We start from the raw sequence: 14032 nt of genomic DNA, 5'->3' as shown, positions 1-14032 counted from the left end.
CCGGCGCCCTCCCCCTGGCCTGGGAGACCTCCCGCTGCTCACGAGGAGGGGCCGTGGGGCCCCAGGAGGCCACCCCACCCAACACCGTCCTGGTTCCTCCGCTTGGAGGGTGGCAGGAGGATGATGGCACCAGTGGCCTGGGCACATGGAGGGGCTGGCGCTCCCGGAGCCTGTCCTCTGGTGCCTGTGCCTGGGCTGCCAGAGGTGCACGCTCCCCACGTGCCGTGTGGGCCTGCGAGGCCGCTCGCACGCATCCCCGCGCTGCGCTCGTCACACCCTCCTCCTAAGAGGCTCGGTGGTCTGCTCCGCGTTACAACAATATCAAAATTTTAAGAAAACGGGTACAGGGAGGTCGGGGTGGGCCGGGACAGGGCACCCAGAGGCAGGATGACAGCGGGAATACCAAGTTCATCTCATCTCCAGCCAGGAAGGGCTGGGGCTCAGCGGTGCTGGTGTCACAGAGAAGCAATGCCCCCCCCTCCCCCCGCACTGGGCCACTGCTCCCCGGGCCAGTCGTGCTCAGCTCCCTGCAGACTTGGGCACAGAAAACCCCATCTCCCCAGGCCCCAGTGCAGACCCTGCCTTGTGCCCACTTTTGGCCGTGGGCGGCAGCTCTCCCGGGGAAAGGTTGCAGTGGGCTCTGGGCCAGGCAGGGGTCCCTCGTGGCCCATGCACTCGGCACAGGCACCATGATTTGTGCTTTGCTTGGGGGAGGGGGTGGAGGTGTCCTGGGGGGGCTCGGTGCTTTGGCTGGGCCCAGGGGCCTCCAAAGTCCATCATCAAGTGAGAAATAGGGGTGGCAGTGGTAGCATCGACAGAGGAGGAATCCTTTCAGTCTTATGGTTTCAAGGGGACAGAGAATGCCTCCACCAGGCAGGCCCCCGCGATTTCCCCCTGCTTGGGGGTGAGGGAGCTGGGTGGAGGAGTCACTGTCCATGGGATGGACAGCGATGTCACATGGAGAAGGCCCCTCCCCTGGGGGCTAATCCTGCTGGGAGAAGCAGCCCATCCCTCCCTCCCTCCCTCCCTCCCTCTTCTTCGTGGCTGGAAAGACCCCAGAATTTTCTTCCCCGACTGCATCCCATCCAGCACCCTCGATGCTGAGGGGAGGGTGGCCCCAGGGCTGCCATGGCTTCAGATCTCTGCTACGTGGCTACTGGGTGGCTGGTGGGGTGTGGGGGCCAGGTGAGGGTGGCCCAATTGCGGGGCCCAAGGTTGCCAGGAGCTGGCCAGGGGTCCCATAGCAGCACCAGAGAGGGGAGAAATAGGGCGGTGGGGGGGGACCTCCCTCGGGAAGCCTAAGGAAGGGCAAGCTGGCGCCTGGGGGGCACAGAGCCATCTGCCCCTCCTCCCAGCACTTGCCACCCCATAGGGCTCCTGACAGCTGGGCCAAGTTCACCAGAACGCCAGTGGGCAGGTGTGACCCCGCCTCCCCCCCCCAGGGTCTCCCCATCCAGAGCCGGGGCTGTGAGGGGCAGAGGGAGGACCTGAGGCACTTTGAGGAGGGACCAAGGGGCGGGGCGGGCCTTGCTCCTCTGTGGAGACTGGAGTGGGTGACTGACAGGAACTCGGGCCTATGCACGCGGAACATGCAGCTCAGAGGGACAGCTTCTCCCAGACGCCCAGGGACAGCTGAGCAGGAAGTAGTTGGGGAGCAGGAGCAGGCAGGAGCTCCGGACTCTATCCCCGGCTCCCCGTGCCCTCGCACTTTCTGGCCTCAGTGGGTGAGGCGCGACCCACACCCTTCGGGGTCTGAGCTCCTCCCGCATGGCTCCCTCCCCCCAGGCCGTGCCCCCTCCACATTGGTGCCGCTCACCTCTCACTCAGGGACCCCAACCCTGACCCCAAGGAAATGCGTTGCTAGAACTCGCTAGGTAAGGAGATCCGAGAGGCTTGGTGCTGTAAGGAGCGGTTTAGGGCCAGCCCGAGGTCCTGGGGGAAGCATGGGTGGGAAGGGGAGGAGGCGTGTGACCCCAGGGGTGCGGAAGCAGACGCGGGTGTCGTGAGTGGGGGTGTGGGCCCCCCTCTGTGGGGACAGACTGAGGTGGCAAGGAGGGTCACGTAGGACATCGCTCTGCAGGACGAGGAGGGAATATGCCACCAACCTCCGCAGGAGAGCACGCTGCCCACGGCCCAGGGGCCTCCGGTCTATGTAACAGCCTCACAGCGCCCTGGGCGCCCCTGCCTCTCGGGTCTAGACCGGCTCCAACTCTGGCCGCGTCCACTCGCACGGGCCGGGCGCCCTCTCCGTGGGAACGGGGAGCAGCATGTGGGGGAGGCTCTTCCTCAGGGAGGCCCTCCGGCCTCCTCCCCAGTGGAGAACAGAGACATTCCAGTGTTGGGTGGGGAGGGGGCTCCCGGGCCCTGGAGGGCTGGGTGCCCAGGTGCACGAGATGAGACCAGCGCAGGGCACCGCCAGGGAGAGGAGGCGCAGCAACATCCAAGCCACAGAGAGGACACGCGGGGAGGGTGGGACCAGGGGTCAGAACCAGGGCTCTGCCGCGGCCCCGGCTCTCCCTGGGAGTCCTGGAGGGTCGCTGGGGAGGGTGGCGGGGGCGTGCGGGTGGAGGAGGGCGCAGACAGGCTCTGGGAGGGACTACACGTACCACTCCTTCTTGGAAATGAAAGACCCATCGTTCTGAGAAACCATGTTCTCGGCCAAGTCCAGCTGCTCGGGGTCGTACTGGTAGCCCAGGGTCCGGTCCCCGTAGCCGTCCTGACAGGCCTGGGCCTCGTCCACCGTGAAGTAGGGCCGCTTGGCGTCCTCGTCGTATTTGGGGTGCGTGCCCCCCACCTTGCACTCGCGCCCCCCACCGCCCTCCTCCTCCTCCTCCTCTTCGTAGCTGCTGCCCCCCAGCGGGCCGGCCTTCTTCTCGTCGTCCGAGTCGTCGGGGTACTGCAGGCTCTGGCCCAGCGGCGGGTGGTGCTGGGGGACGCCCGCCTTGCTGTAGCCGTTGCCGTACACGTGCTTCTTGGTGCTGTAGTCGCCCTTGAAGGTGTGGCGGCGCCGGCGCAGGGCCAGCACGGTGCCCCCGACCACCAGCAGCACCAGCAGCACGCTCCCCGCCACGCCCCCGATGATGGCCGTGGGCACCGGCCCGGCCCGCCGCCCGTGCTCCGGAGGCGACGGGGTGTAGGGGAATTCTGGGGGAGGAAGAGACGGGGGCGGTCAGTGTCCGCTCGTTGGCAGGGAAGGGGGAGGCCGGCCAGGGAGTGGGCCCAAGGCCCGGGGACAGACAACTCCAGTGCCCCCCCCCCCCAAGGCTGCAGGGCGAGGGGAGGCAGAGGCAGCTGCGTGGCCCCAGAGCTTCTGTGCCCACCTCCTTGGCTGTGGTGCCGGCCCACCCTGACCCCGTGCCCACCGATGCATCACGGCCACGTCGCCCCGTGGACACAGGGGAGCCCAGAGGCTCAGTGACCTGCCCACAGCCACCGCCACGACGCAGCCTGGGCTCCTGCACGTCCAGCCCGTGCCAATGGCACCACTGCCTCTGCCCACACCTGCGGTCACGGGCCCGCTGACTTCACCTGCCCCTGGAGCATGAGGAGGAGGACCGGCTCCTGGGGGCTGGCCCCATAGATACCCAGCAAGTGCCGGAAACCAGGGCTGTGGCTCTGGGCTGTGGCCTGGCCCTGCGGGCACGGTGGGGTAGGGGTGGGGTCGCCAGGATGTGTAGGAACGGGCGTGCGAGCATGGGACTTGGTACTGCAGGGGACAGAGGGCACCTGGGCACACACCCCTGTGCACGGCGAGCCGTGTGCTGTGCTAATGTGTGTGTGTGACACGGTCACACTGAGGACAGAGTGGGAGCGAGAGGCAGGAAAGGTAGAAAGGAGAACGGAAGAGAGGCTGGGCAGGTGACTTTCTTGGCCAGTGGGGCCAGGCCAGAGGCCGGAGGGGCAGTTCCCAGCACCACCACAGGGTGGCACCGGAGACCACGGCCAGCCCAGCCAGAGGAGCAGCGCAGGTCCAGGCACACCTGGAGGCTGGGGCCCTGGGCATCCCTCCTTTCTGCAGGTGGAGGGTGGGTTTGGGCCTATGTCCTGGCCTTCGGGTAGGTCTCTGCCAGCTCACGCTCTGATTCAGCCTCCCTCACTGCGCGGGCACCTGCCCCTCCTCTGAGGCGGGCGGCCCCTCTGCGGTGTGCGGCGCTGTTGGCAGCAGGGGGACCAGGGCAGAGATTCCAGGATGGAAAAGTCCTTCCAAGGGCTCAGGCTGGAAGGGCCACACACGGAGGAGGGTGGGGGGTCCACAGGCGGAGTCGGCAGAGCTCTGGTCCCCATTGTGTCCTCCGCGCAGGTGCCCACATGGCCGCCCAGTGATTTTTATTTTTAAATCTAGTTTGTTTTTTTAAAAATTGATTTCAGAGAGGAAGGGAGGGAGAGAGAGAGAGAAACATCAATGATGAGAGGGAATCAGGGACCGGCTGCCTCCTGCTCGCCCCACGCTGGGGATGGAGCCTGCAACCCAGGCCTGTGCCCTGACCGGGAATCGAACCGTGACCTCCTGGTTCAGAGGTCAGCGTTCAACCACTGAGCCACGCCGGCCGGGCTGCCCAATGATTATTTACTGAATATCTGTCCTCACTGTCCACGTCCAGAGCAGCATCTCTGGAGCCTCAAGGTTCTTCTGGTCTCACACATGCTCCCCACGAGCGGCACCGAGAGGCAGCGGCCTCTTCCAGAACTTGCACTGCCAGTGACCTTGCCCTCCTGTGACCTTCCCCTCCTGTGGCCGCTCCAGTTCCCACCCAGGCTGGATGCTCTCTCCTCTCTTCACCTGCTCCACCCGTCACCCATCCACTCATCCTTCCATCTATCCGTCCGCCCGGCCACCTGGTCAGCAAGCGTGTGCTGAGCACCTACTTTGCTCGTGTCCACAGGGGACAGGACTCACACTCTTGGAGACGAGTTTTAGAGAGTGGGAGAAAGGGAGAGGCACACCAATGTGAGAGACACATCGATTGGTTGCCTCCCACAGGCACCCTGACCTGGGGCTGGGGAGGAGCCTGCAACCAAGGTACATGCCCTTGACTGGAATCGAACCCGGGACCCTTCGGTCTGCAGGCTGATGCTCTATCCACTGAGCCACACCAGCCAGGGCCCCAGGGAGCTTTCTGGACCAGGGGAACCCTGGTTGTGTTGGCTGTGTTAGGCCCAGGCCTGTGCAGAGGAAGAAGAATGGCTTAAGACGACTCTAGCCCCACAGACTTGGGGGGGAAGATGCTACTCGGGGAGCCAGGGAGCAGTCGCTACAGGGACGAATGCAGCCTGCGCAGGCTGCCTGCTGTGGAGAACCCGCCCGCCCACTCTGTCCCTCCAGCTGCCCGTGCAGCCGTAGGCCCTGTCCGTGTGCCAGCAGCACACACAGCCTCCATCGCTGCAGCGGGGAGGGGAGGGAGGGCTCAGCGGGTTGCTGTGCTTGCTGGCGGGGCGGGATCCAGCTGCAGCCCTCAAATCCTCTTACAAAGGGGCAGCGTGGCCCGTTCCTGACTGGCTGCGCTTCCCCTGGGGCATGGGGCCTCTGCATCCCTCCGGGCCCTGGTCCCTGATGGAGCTGGGGGACTGCGGCGGGGGCTTCAGTGGGTCTGAGCAGAGGGAAGGGCTGGGGTTGGCAGTCTGGATCTGGGATCTGGAGGAGGCTTGTGGCCAACAAGAATGCTTGGACTTGCTTCCCAACCAACACAGACAGGCAGGAAGTGCTCGGGCACCAGATTAGGCTGGACGCCGTGAGAACTACACCTCCCAGCATGCAGTGCGGCGAGCCAGGGACAGTGGGAAGGCCAGGGGTCAGACTCAGGGGAGCTCTTCCCTCCTCTGCAGCTGCAGCAGCTGAGCATCTGTCAGACCCGCAAAGGGGCCTCATCGAGCCCGAGGGGCGCCGGGTCCTCGGAGGTGCAGGCACAGCTGCCTTCCCAGACACCCGCCCCGGCCCGGCCGGGCCGTCGGCACACTCGGCACGCAGCTGCTCACCTGCTGCTGGCACATCTCCTCGCCCAGGGGCGCCCCTCGGGACCGGCGCACCAGCCCTGGGTCTGAAGAGCACCTTGCCCATGGGGCACACCCGTCACCTTCATGGGAAGGGGGCCTGCTCTGCAAGTGGCCTGCACCCCCAGCCCAGGGGCCTAATTCAGCCTCTTTCGTTTGATCAGGGACACCTCCTGAGCACCACCCACGGGGAGAAGGGAGGGGGCTCACCAGTTTGTTTTGTGACCTGCCCTCAGCGGGGCTCAGGCCCCGTGGGAACCCCGGGGAGGTCGTTTCCTCTGCTCTCACCCCACGGCCCCCCTGCAGGCCCTGGGTCCCCTAGGAAGACCCGCACGCAGCCCTTACCGCTCCCCACGGCATCCACAGCGCCTCCCAAATGCTCGGTCGGAACCAGCCCTGCCACTGCCTCTCCGTGAACCCGCAGGCTCCCCTCGGACAGAGAAAGCCCCTCCTTCCGTTTCCTCCCACACACTCCCCCCAGGGGACCCCCACCTCCGCCCACACACTCATCCCTGTAGGAACAACTCAAATACCACCTCTTCCGGGACCCGGGACCTAGAGAATCCTGTGCCAAAGCATGTGTGTGTGGTGGTGCAGTGGCCAGGGACACGCGTGCCCTGCACACACGTGTGTTGTGCACACGCCCTGTGGCCCACCTTCTGTCCATCCTGGCCCCACTGCTCTCCATCCCTCTGCACAGGCACCAGGGCTCAGCTGCTCCCCGAACAGATGGGAGAACGGAAACGAGAGCTTCCACTGCTCATCTCCCTCACACGGTCCCTCCAGGCCAGCCGGGCGTGGGGAGGACAGGGCTGGGCCTCGTGGACAGGGGGTGTGACAGGCACCAGCTGGTGAAGACTGGGGGGCTGCTGCCTAGAGATTGCCTTGAGCCCGGCCGGTGTGCTCAGGGGTTGAGTGTTGACTTATGAACCAGGAGGTCACGGTTCGATTCCGGTCGGGCACAGGCCCGGTGTGGGCTCGATCCCCAGTAGGGGGCGTGCAAGAGGCAGCCGATCATGATTCTCTCTCATCACTGATGTTTCTCTCCCTCTCCCTTCCTCTCTGAAATCAATAAAAAATATTAAAAGAAATTGCCGTGAGCACAGCACACACAGCCGGGCCAAGGCCTGGTGCCGGCTGAGACCGTCCCTCAGGAGGCAGCGAACGGCCCGGGCCCTCGCTGGTTCAGGGAGTGTCGCGCTCCGGGGCTCTGCCTGACCAGCTGCAGAACAGGGTCCCTCTGCCAGCTGCTCACCACCTGGGTGTCTCAGTCACCACCTGGTCTCTCGATCTCCAGGGCACACCCTGCCCACCTGGCCATCCAGACTGACCCGGGAGATGGCCACCTCCACAGCTGCCTCCCTTCCTCCTGTCCTCTGCTCTGTCCCCCGAGCACCTCCGGGCCCCTGCCCCTCCTAGATCGGGTGCGGCTTTGATGAGCAGCGAGTGCTCATGGGCACGGCATCCTCTGGGGCGTTGGGCAAAGGGCGGCCTGGGTCGTGCCCACCCTGTCTCTGGGCTGAGCAGCACCACGGACCGGCAGCCCGGCAGGGATCCGGGCACCGGGAGGAAGCTGCCTGGGCTCCGTGGCTCCTCCCAGATGTTGTAACCCGTGGTTGCCCTGGCGCGCCCAGGAGGGAGGGGGCAGCATTGTGGGAGGGGGGTCCACCTGGGGAAGGGAGTGCAGGCTGGTGTGACCATCAGAAGCCCGAGGTCTCCACAGAAAGCCCAGGAAGCTGAGGCCCCGAGCGAAGGACTAGTTCAAGGCCACAGCCAGAAGGGCAAGTATGTGAACACACTCAGGCCGAGTCTGTACCCCCATACGCCGGCCTCTCCCTGGGTGGTCGGGCTCCCTCATGATGACCCCTCATCCTGGCTGCCCCCAGTGCCAGCCTGTGGGGCGGCCTGGGCTCTCTCCAGTCTAACAGGTCCCTCCCGAAGAGCCTGGAGGCCAATGGCAGGGAATTGAAGAAAAGAGCAAGTGCCCCCGCTGCACCCCGAGAGGTGACAGACAGCCCGGCCCCAGGTCGAGGCGGGCTTAGTGCAGCCACAGCTGCTCTTCCTGCAGCTGGGCCCCAATATACCAGCAAGGCCGCCGCTCCTCACAGGCTCGGAACTCACGGTCCTCAGGTTTGCCCAGCCCCGCCCCGGGCCCCATAACCTCCGCCCACGCACCCCTGTCCCCGAGACACACCCGCGATGCCACTCTGCCACGCGCGCATCCTGCACCGCCGAGGCCAAGTTGAAGACACGGCCTCCTCCGCCTGGGAAGCTGGGAGGCCTGTTCCTGTCTTTCCCGTAGCAGTGACGACGGAGTCTGAGATGACCACGGAGGGCGGGCCATTCACAGGGAGGCAGGTCTGTGCTGTCCTGGGCCCACATTCGGTACCATCCTGACCCCTCACGGCACCTCGTATTTTCCCCATTTTACAGACGAGGGCTCATCCAGGTCCCGCCCGCCTGACATGAAAGGCCTTGCTCTTTCTCAGCCCTGTGAGGTCTCCGAGCCTCCCAGCCCACATCCTCCCTTTGCCCCGAAAGGTCTGGTGGCTGACCCTCCTCTGCATTGACAGAGAGAGAAATGCAGGGAGAACATCAGTTCAGCGGCAGGGCCCACACACCACCCTGGCTCTGGGCGACCTCCTTGCTCTCCCTCCAGTATCCCTGCAGAGGCCGGCCTCCCCCTCCTCCAGGCAGGCCTCCTCCTCCAGGCCGGCCTCCTCCTCCTCCAGGCCTCCCCCTCCTCCAGGCAGGCCTCCTCCTCCAGGCCGGCCTCCTCCTCCAGCACATGGGAGCTCCCTGAACCCCAGAGGCAGAGCTTGGAGATTAGCTCCATCGCAACCCCCCTCCCTCAAGCTGGCCTCCACAGTGACTGCTGCTGGCAGAGCCCCGGGTGGACGCTCACACCCCTACCACAAGCAGCTCTGCTGTGAACAGCACTTCCCCCTCCTGCTTGGGGGCCTCCCGACTGTCTCTCACAGCCGTAAACGAGGAAAGAGAAAGGCCAGGCTTCCCAGGAGAATGGGAGACGCAGGAAAAGGAGGCACAAGCTTCCTGTGACAAAGCAACCGGAAGGCGGGGGACGCGGCAGTGGAGGAGAAGTGGGGGGCCAGGGGGGCTGGAGGGTGCGGCTTCCCACCTGTGATGTTGACCTCCACCTGGCCCGAGCGGGTGCCGACGGGGTTGGTGGCCTCGCAGACGTAGGTCCCCGTCAGGCTGTAGTCGATAGGTCCCCTGAAGAAGAGGGTTCTGTTCTGGGCCTCCACGCCCCTGGGCAGAGAGCCATTCAGCCTGCGGGGTGGGGACACGGTCGGTCAGGACCCTCCTGCCACCACCTGGCGCCAGCCCAGCAGTGAGCAGGGCGGGTCTGGCTCGGAAGGAGTCAAAGGAGAACCACCACCGTCTCCTGCACGGGGCAGCGCTCTGTGCCTCGGCCGTTCACTCCTGACTGTCACTGCCCCGGATGCTCCTGGGGATGGGAGCCCCACTGTACAGGTGGAGGGCCCTGAGGGTCAAGGCCAAGGAAAGCCAATAAGGGGCAGGACTGGAGCTTCAGCCAGCTCTCTGGGCGCCTGCCCGGCGCTCTTTCTAACACTCGTGGTTCCTGGTTGTTGACCTGGTTAACCACACAGATGTCTGGGCTCTCACCCCAGCTCCACTAAAGCAGGACCACTGGGGCCATGGTCTGGGGATCTGTATTTTTTTTTTATTTTTTTTTATTGATTTGAGAGAGAAAGGGAGAGGGAGAGAGAGAAACATCAATGATGAGAATCATTGATTGGCTGCCTCCTGCACACCCCACACTGGGATGGAACCTGCAACCTGGGCATGTGCCCTGATCAGGAATTGAACCATGACCTCCTGGTTCATAGGTCAACGCTCAACCCCTGAGCCATGCCGGCCGGGCTGGCTATCTGCATTTTAACAAGTTACTTGGGTAAGGAGATGTGACCCAGGCTTAGGAATTGTTCCATTTCCCTCTCTGTTCTTGCTGGTCATGTCACAGGCCTGGAAGTTTCCGGAACATAGGGAACTTCCTTCCTCTTGATCGCCAAGGCCGCAGAGCGATTACTCCGTGGGCTCCACAGCTGTGGATGGAAGTGGCGAGCAGGCCCCACGCACTCACACCTTCGGAAGCACTTCCGGTTCCAGGAGGTAGAGGGCGTCGGCAGGTGCCCAGTGCCCTCTCCCTCCTGCAAAAGAATGGGGAGCCCTGGTTGGTGTGGCTCAGTGGGTAGAGCGTCGGTCTGCGGACCGAAGGGTCCGGTTTGATTCCTGGTCAGAGGACAGGCCCAGGTTGAGGGCTCGATCCCCAGTCGGGGGCCTGCAGGAGGCAGCCGATCCATGATTCCCTCTCATCACTGATGTTTCTCTCTTTCCCTCTCCCTTCCTCTTTGAAATCAATAAAAATATATTTAAAAAATAATAAATGTGTTTAAAAAAAGAAAAAGATGTAGATGTAATCTAGACAGCCGTCTCTGCCCACCGTGTCGGCTCCTCCTCGGCCTCCCTACACCGTCTCTCTGTCCCCACAGCCCTTCTCCAGGAGAGCTGGCTGCGGCCCTGGGCCACTGGAGGGGACAGAGCCTCTGAGGACCAGGCCTGAGGCCCAAGAAGCCAGGAGAGGGACAATGGGACGTGGAATGAGCCCTCTGAACACAGGTGCTCTGGGCTGACTGAGAATATGGGGGTGTTGGAGAAGGAACAGGAATAGAGAAAGGTCTGGAAGGCTCCAGAAAGCTAGCTTTCCTGGGGACACCTGGACAGAAATAAATGCTGGGGGCTGGGGTGGCAGCGACTCAGACTGAATCACCCGCGGGAAAGGGCAGCATTAATAGGAGCAGAAGGGGGCAGGTCACAAGGTGAGCCTCTGACCGACCGGTCTGTCCCGCTGACCAACGCTGTCACTCGCTCAGGCCTCTCACAGGCCATTCCCCTTCTCACCAAGAAACCCGAGCCTAGACCTGAATTTCCTCCCTGGCTCAAGCTCCCGAGGTTGCGTGGGGCCCTCTGTGACCAGCAGGCACCCCAGGGTCCGGCCCTCGCACTCACGTGGTCCAGTGGTACTCGGTGGCCGGAGGGTTAGCGTCGGCTTTGCAGGTGAGCTTCACATCCATCCGCTGCAGGTACCAATTCCCATCAAACCCTTCGATGGTCACCTCAGGCTCATCTGTGGCCAAAAGAACGAGGTCAGAGGAGCAGGACGCGAGGCCAGGGGACCCCAGACAGCGAAGGGGTGGCATTGACAGTGGCACGGAACCAGCCAGAGAGGGGAAGCGTGAGGGGTGGGAGGATCACAGAACAAGGGGAACAAGGAGGAGGAGAGGAAGGGTGAGCAAAGGGAGGTGATGGGGAAGAGAGGAGGGGGACGAATCAGCCCAGAAAGAGAACAGGAGGAGGAAGAGGAGAGGGAGAGGGCAGAAGGAAGGGGAGAGGTGGGAGGGGAGAGAGGAGGCCAGGAGGGTGACAGGAGAAGGGAGGCCTGGGGAGGGCGGGGCGGGAAGGGAGGGGGCCCTCCCGGGAGGCCCGCCCGCCGCACCTGCCCCCGCTCACACTGCACGTGGACGGTGATGCTTTCCCGGAAGCGGTCCAGGTGGTAGTTGACGACACAGGCCAGGGGCTGCAGGTGGGCCTCCCGGCCGGGCACCAGGCGGTAGCGGCTGACAACGGTGACCGTGCCGTTGGGGTTCCGGACCTCCTGGTACTCAGCCTCCCCCTTCAGCCGCGTTTCCCAGGACAGCACGCCAGGCGGCTTCCCGTTGGCCGAGGTGCAGGTGGCCACCAGGACCTTCTCGTCCCGCCCCTTCTCCGCACGGAGCGCTGCCTGGCTGCTCTCGATCCAGTTGGTGGGTTTGGCTGCGGGAAATGGAGGGAGCCATGGGCCTGGCTCTCATGCCCGGTCAGAGGGGCCCGGGTGGGGTCCCCCTGCCAGGCCTCGCTCAGGTCTCTGTAGCTGTCCCTATCGCTGTGCTCCCGGCACCCCTCCCGGACTCTGCATGGCCGGCCTCTGCTCCACCATCTGCACCCCCTGGGGCAGGCCCAGGCCTCTGGGAGGCGGGCCACGATCCAGGCAGTGGCTCCTGCAGCCCTCTTTCCCGTGGCGTCTGAGGCTCTGCACGCCTCCTGCCGCCCACCAGTGGCCCCGCAGTGGGGCTGCAGCCTGAATACTGACCCTCAGCTCCGTCCAGAGCCGAGGCCCTGCCCCCAACCCCTAGGAACTGTGGGCAGCCAGGCCAGAGGGACTGGAGGTACCAGGCCTGGAGCCCTGGGAGCTCGCCAACAGAAGAGAGAGTCTGGGCCCCTGAAACACACGGAGGCCACACCCCAGCGCGGGCCCTCGCCCGCGGGGAGGGAGGGCGGGCAGCTCACCCATCACGGTCAGGTTGAGCTGGCTCTCTCGGTTGCCCGCAGGGAAGGTGGCAAACTCGCAGATGTAGACGCCCTCGTCGTCCAGCTCGAGGCGGGAGAGGCGGATGGTGCCGTCGGTGAAGGAGGGCCGCAGGAACTGCACGCGGCCGCGGTAGGGGAGCAGCACCGAGACGCCCATGGCCGGGTTGTAGATGGCCACGTTCTGCTTGGAGCCGTTGGTCGCCTTCTGCCAGGTGACCTGGGTGATCTTCACGCTGGGCAGCGGGTTGGCGAAGTTGCAGTGCAGCACCACGTCGGTGCCGATGAACCCGTACATGGAGTCGTTCACCTGCACCATCTGGGCGTGCGCACCTGGGCGAGGGGGCGGGGGGAGGGTCAGGGCAGGCACACCCTCCACCCAGCTCCCTGCGACTGTCTTCTCTTTCCCAGCAGTCACACTCCCCTTATTCTTTTTTTAAAATATATTTTTATTGGTTTCAGGGAGGAGAGGGAGAGAGAGAAACATCAATGATGAGAGAAAATCATTGATTGGCTGCCTCCTGCACACCCCACACTGGGGATCAAGTCCTCATGGGCATGTGCCCTGACTGGAATCAAATCATGGTTCATAGGTCGACACTCAACCGCTGAGCCACGCCAGCTGGGCATATTCTCCTTATTCTGATGACACACAGAATACGTGCTTGTTATAGAAACACTGGGTGACACTGAAAAATACTGAGATGAGCCTGGCTGGTGTGGCTCAGTGGATAGAGCGTTGACCTGCGGACTGAAGGGTCCCAGGTTCCATTCTGGTCAAGGGCATGCACCTGGGTTGTGGGCTCGATCCCTCCAGAGTGGGGCGTGCAGGAGGCAGCCAATCCATGATTCTCTCTCATCATTGATGTTTCTATCTCTCTCTCCCTCTCCCTTCCTCTCTGAAATCAATAAAATTATAGAAAGGAAAAAAAGAAAAATACTGAGAAGAAAGTGAGAACTCATGACCCCGCCACCGAGAAATGCCTGGTGATCTTGTGGGAACGCCCTTGCACTTTCCTCTCTATAGCTGCCCAGCCATCTATTTACTTTTTTTCACAAAATCAAGACCATGCTTTGCATGTTGCTCCCTATGCTGGTGCTATGTTGTCAATATGGCTCCACGGCAGCAAGTGCTGTCCACACCCTCATTTTTTAGTTTTTTGGTTAATCCTCGGCCGAGGATATTTTTCCATTGATTTTTAGAGAGAGTGGAAGGGAGGGGGAGAGACAGAGACACATTGATGTAGAGACTCAGGGACAGGGAGGAGCCTGCAACCAACATACATGCCTTTGACTGGAATAGAACCCTGGACCCTTCAGCCTGCAGGCCAATGTTCTATCCACTTAGCCACACCGGCCAGAGCTCATTTTCCATTTCCAATGAGGGTTGAATACGCTGCTTTTGAGCCCAGCCCAGCCGAGAGCCACCGGCCGCTTCACTTGCCGGGCCTGGGTTCCCTCCTCTGGCAGATGGGGCGGATAACCCATGGCCTCCACCTCACAGGGCTGCCAGAGAACCACTGGTCTGATGGATGAGGACCTGAGGAGGCAGGCAGCGCTGGGGGACACAGGACCCCGGTGGCTCCGCAGAGCTATGTCCTGTGCCGGGTGCACTGGCTCGCTGTGCCCCCCGCCCCCCACCCCCCACCCCGACCCG

General features: G+C 63.5%; 1 protein-coding gene across 1 annotated transcript in view; it reads right to left on the bottom strand.

Moving 5' to 3' along the window:
* Positions 1–2565: 2565 nt before the first annotated feature.
* PVRL1 (poliovirus receptor-related 1 (herpesvirus entry mediator C)) overlaps positions 2566–14032 on the bottom strand; it is a 62171-nt gene continuing 50704 nt past the window's right edge. The window contains exons 2-6 of the mRNA XM_005856759.2: positions 12358–12708; positions 11542–11844; positions 11041–11158; positions 9128–9279; positions 2566–3144 (exon numbers count right to left, since the gene is read on the bottom strand). Of these exons, the coding sequence (XP_005856821.1) occupies positions 2597–3144; positions 9128–9279; positions 11041–11158; positions 11542–11844; positions 12358–12708 (1472 nt within the window). The 3' untranslated portion in view covers positions 2566–2596. The remainder of the gene's footprint in view (positions 3145–9127; positions 9280–11040; positions 11159–11541; positions 11845–12357; positions 12709–14032) is intronic.

The sequence above is a fragment of the Myotis brandtii genome, unplaced genomic scaffold (genome assembly GCF_000412655.1).
Source record: "Myotis brandtii unplaced genomic scaffold, ASM41265v1 scaffold105, whole genome shotgun sequence".
Lineage (NCBI taxonomy): Eukaryota > Metazoa > Chordata > Mammalia > Chiroptera > Vespertilionidae > Myotis > Myotis brandtii.
The sequence above is the reverse complement of the archived record's forward strand: the minus strand, read 5'-3'. Positions and strand labels throughout refer to the sequence as shown.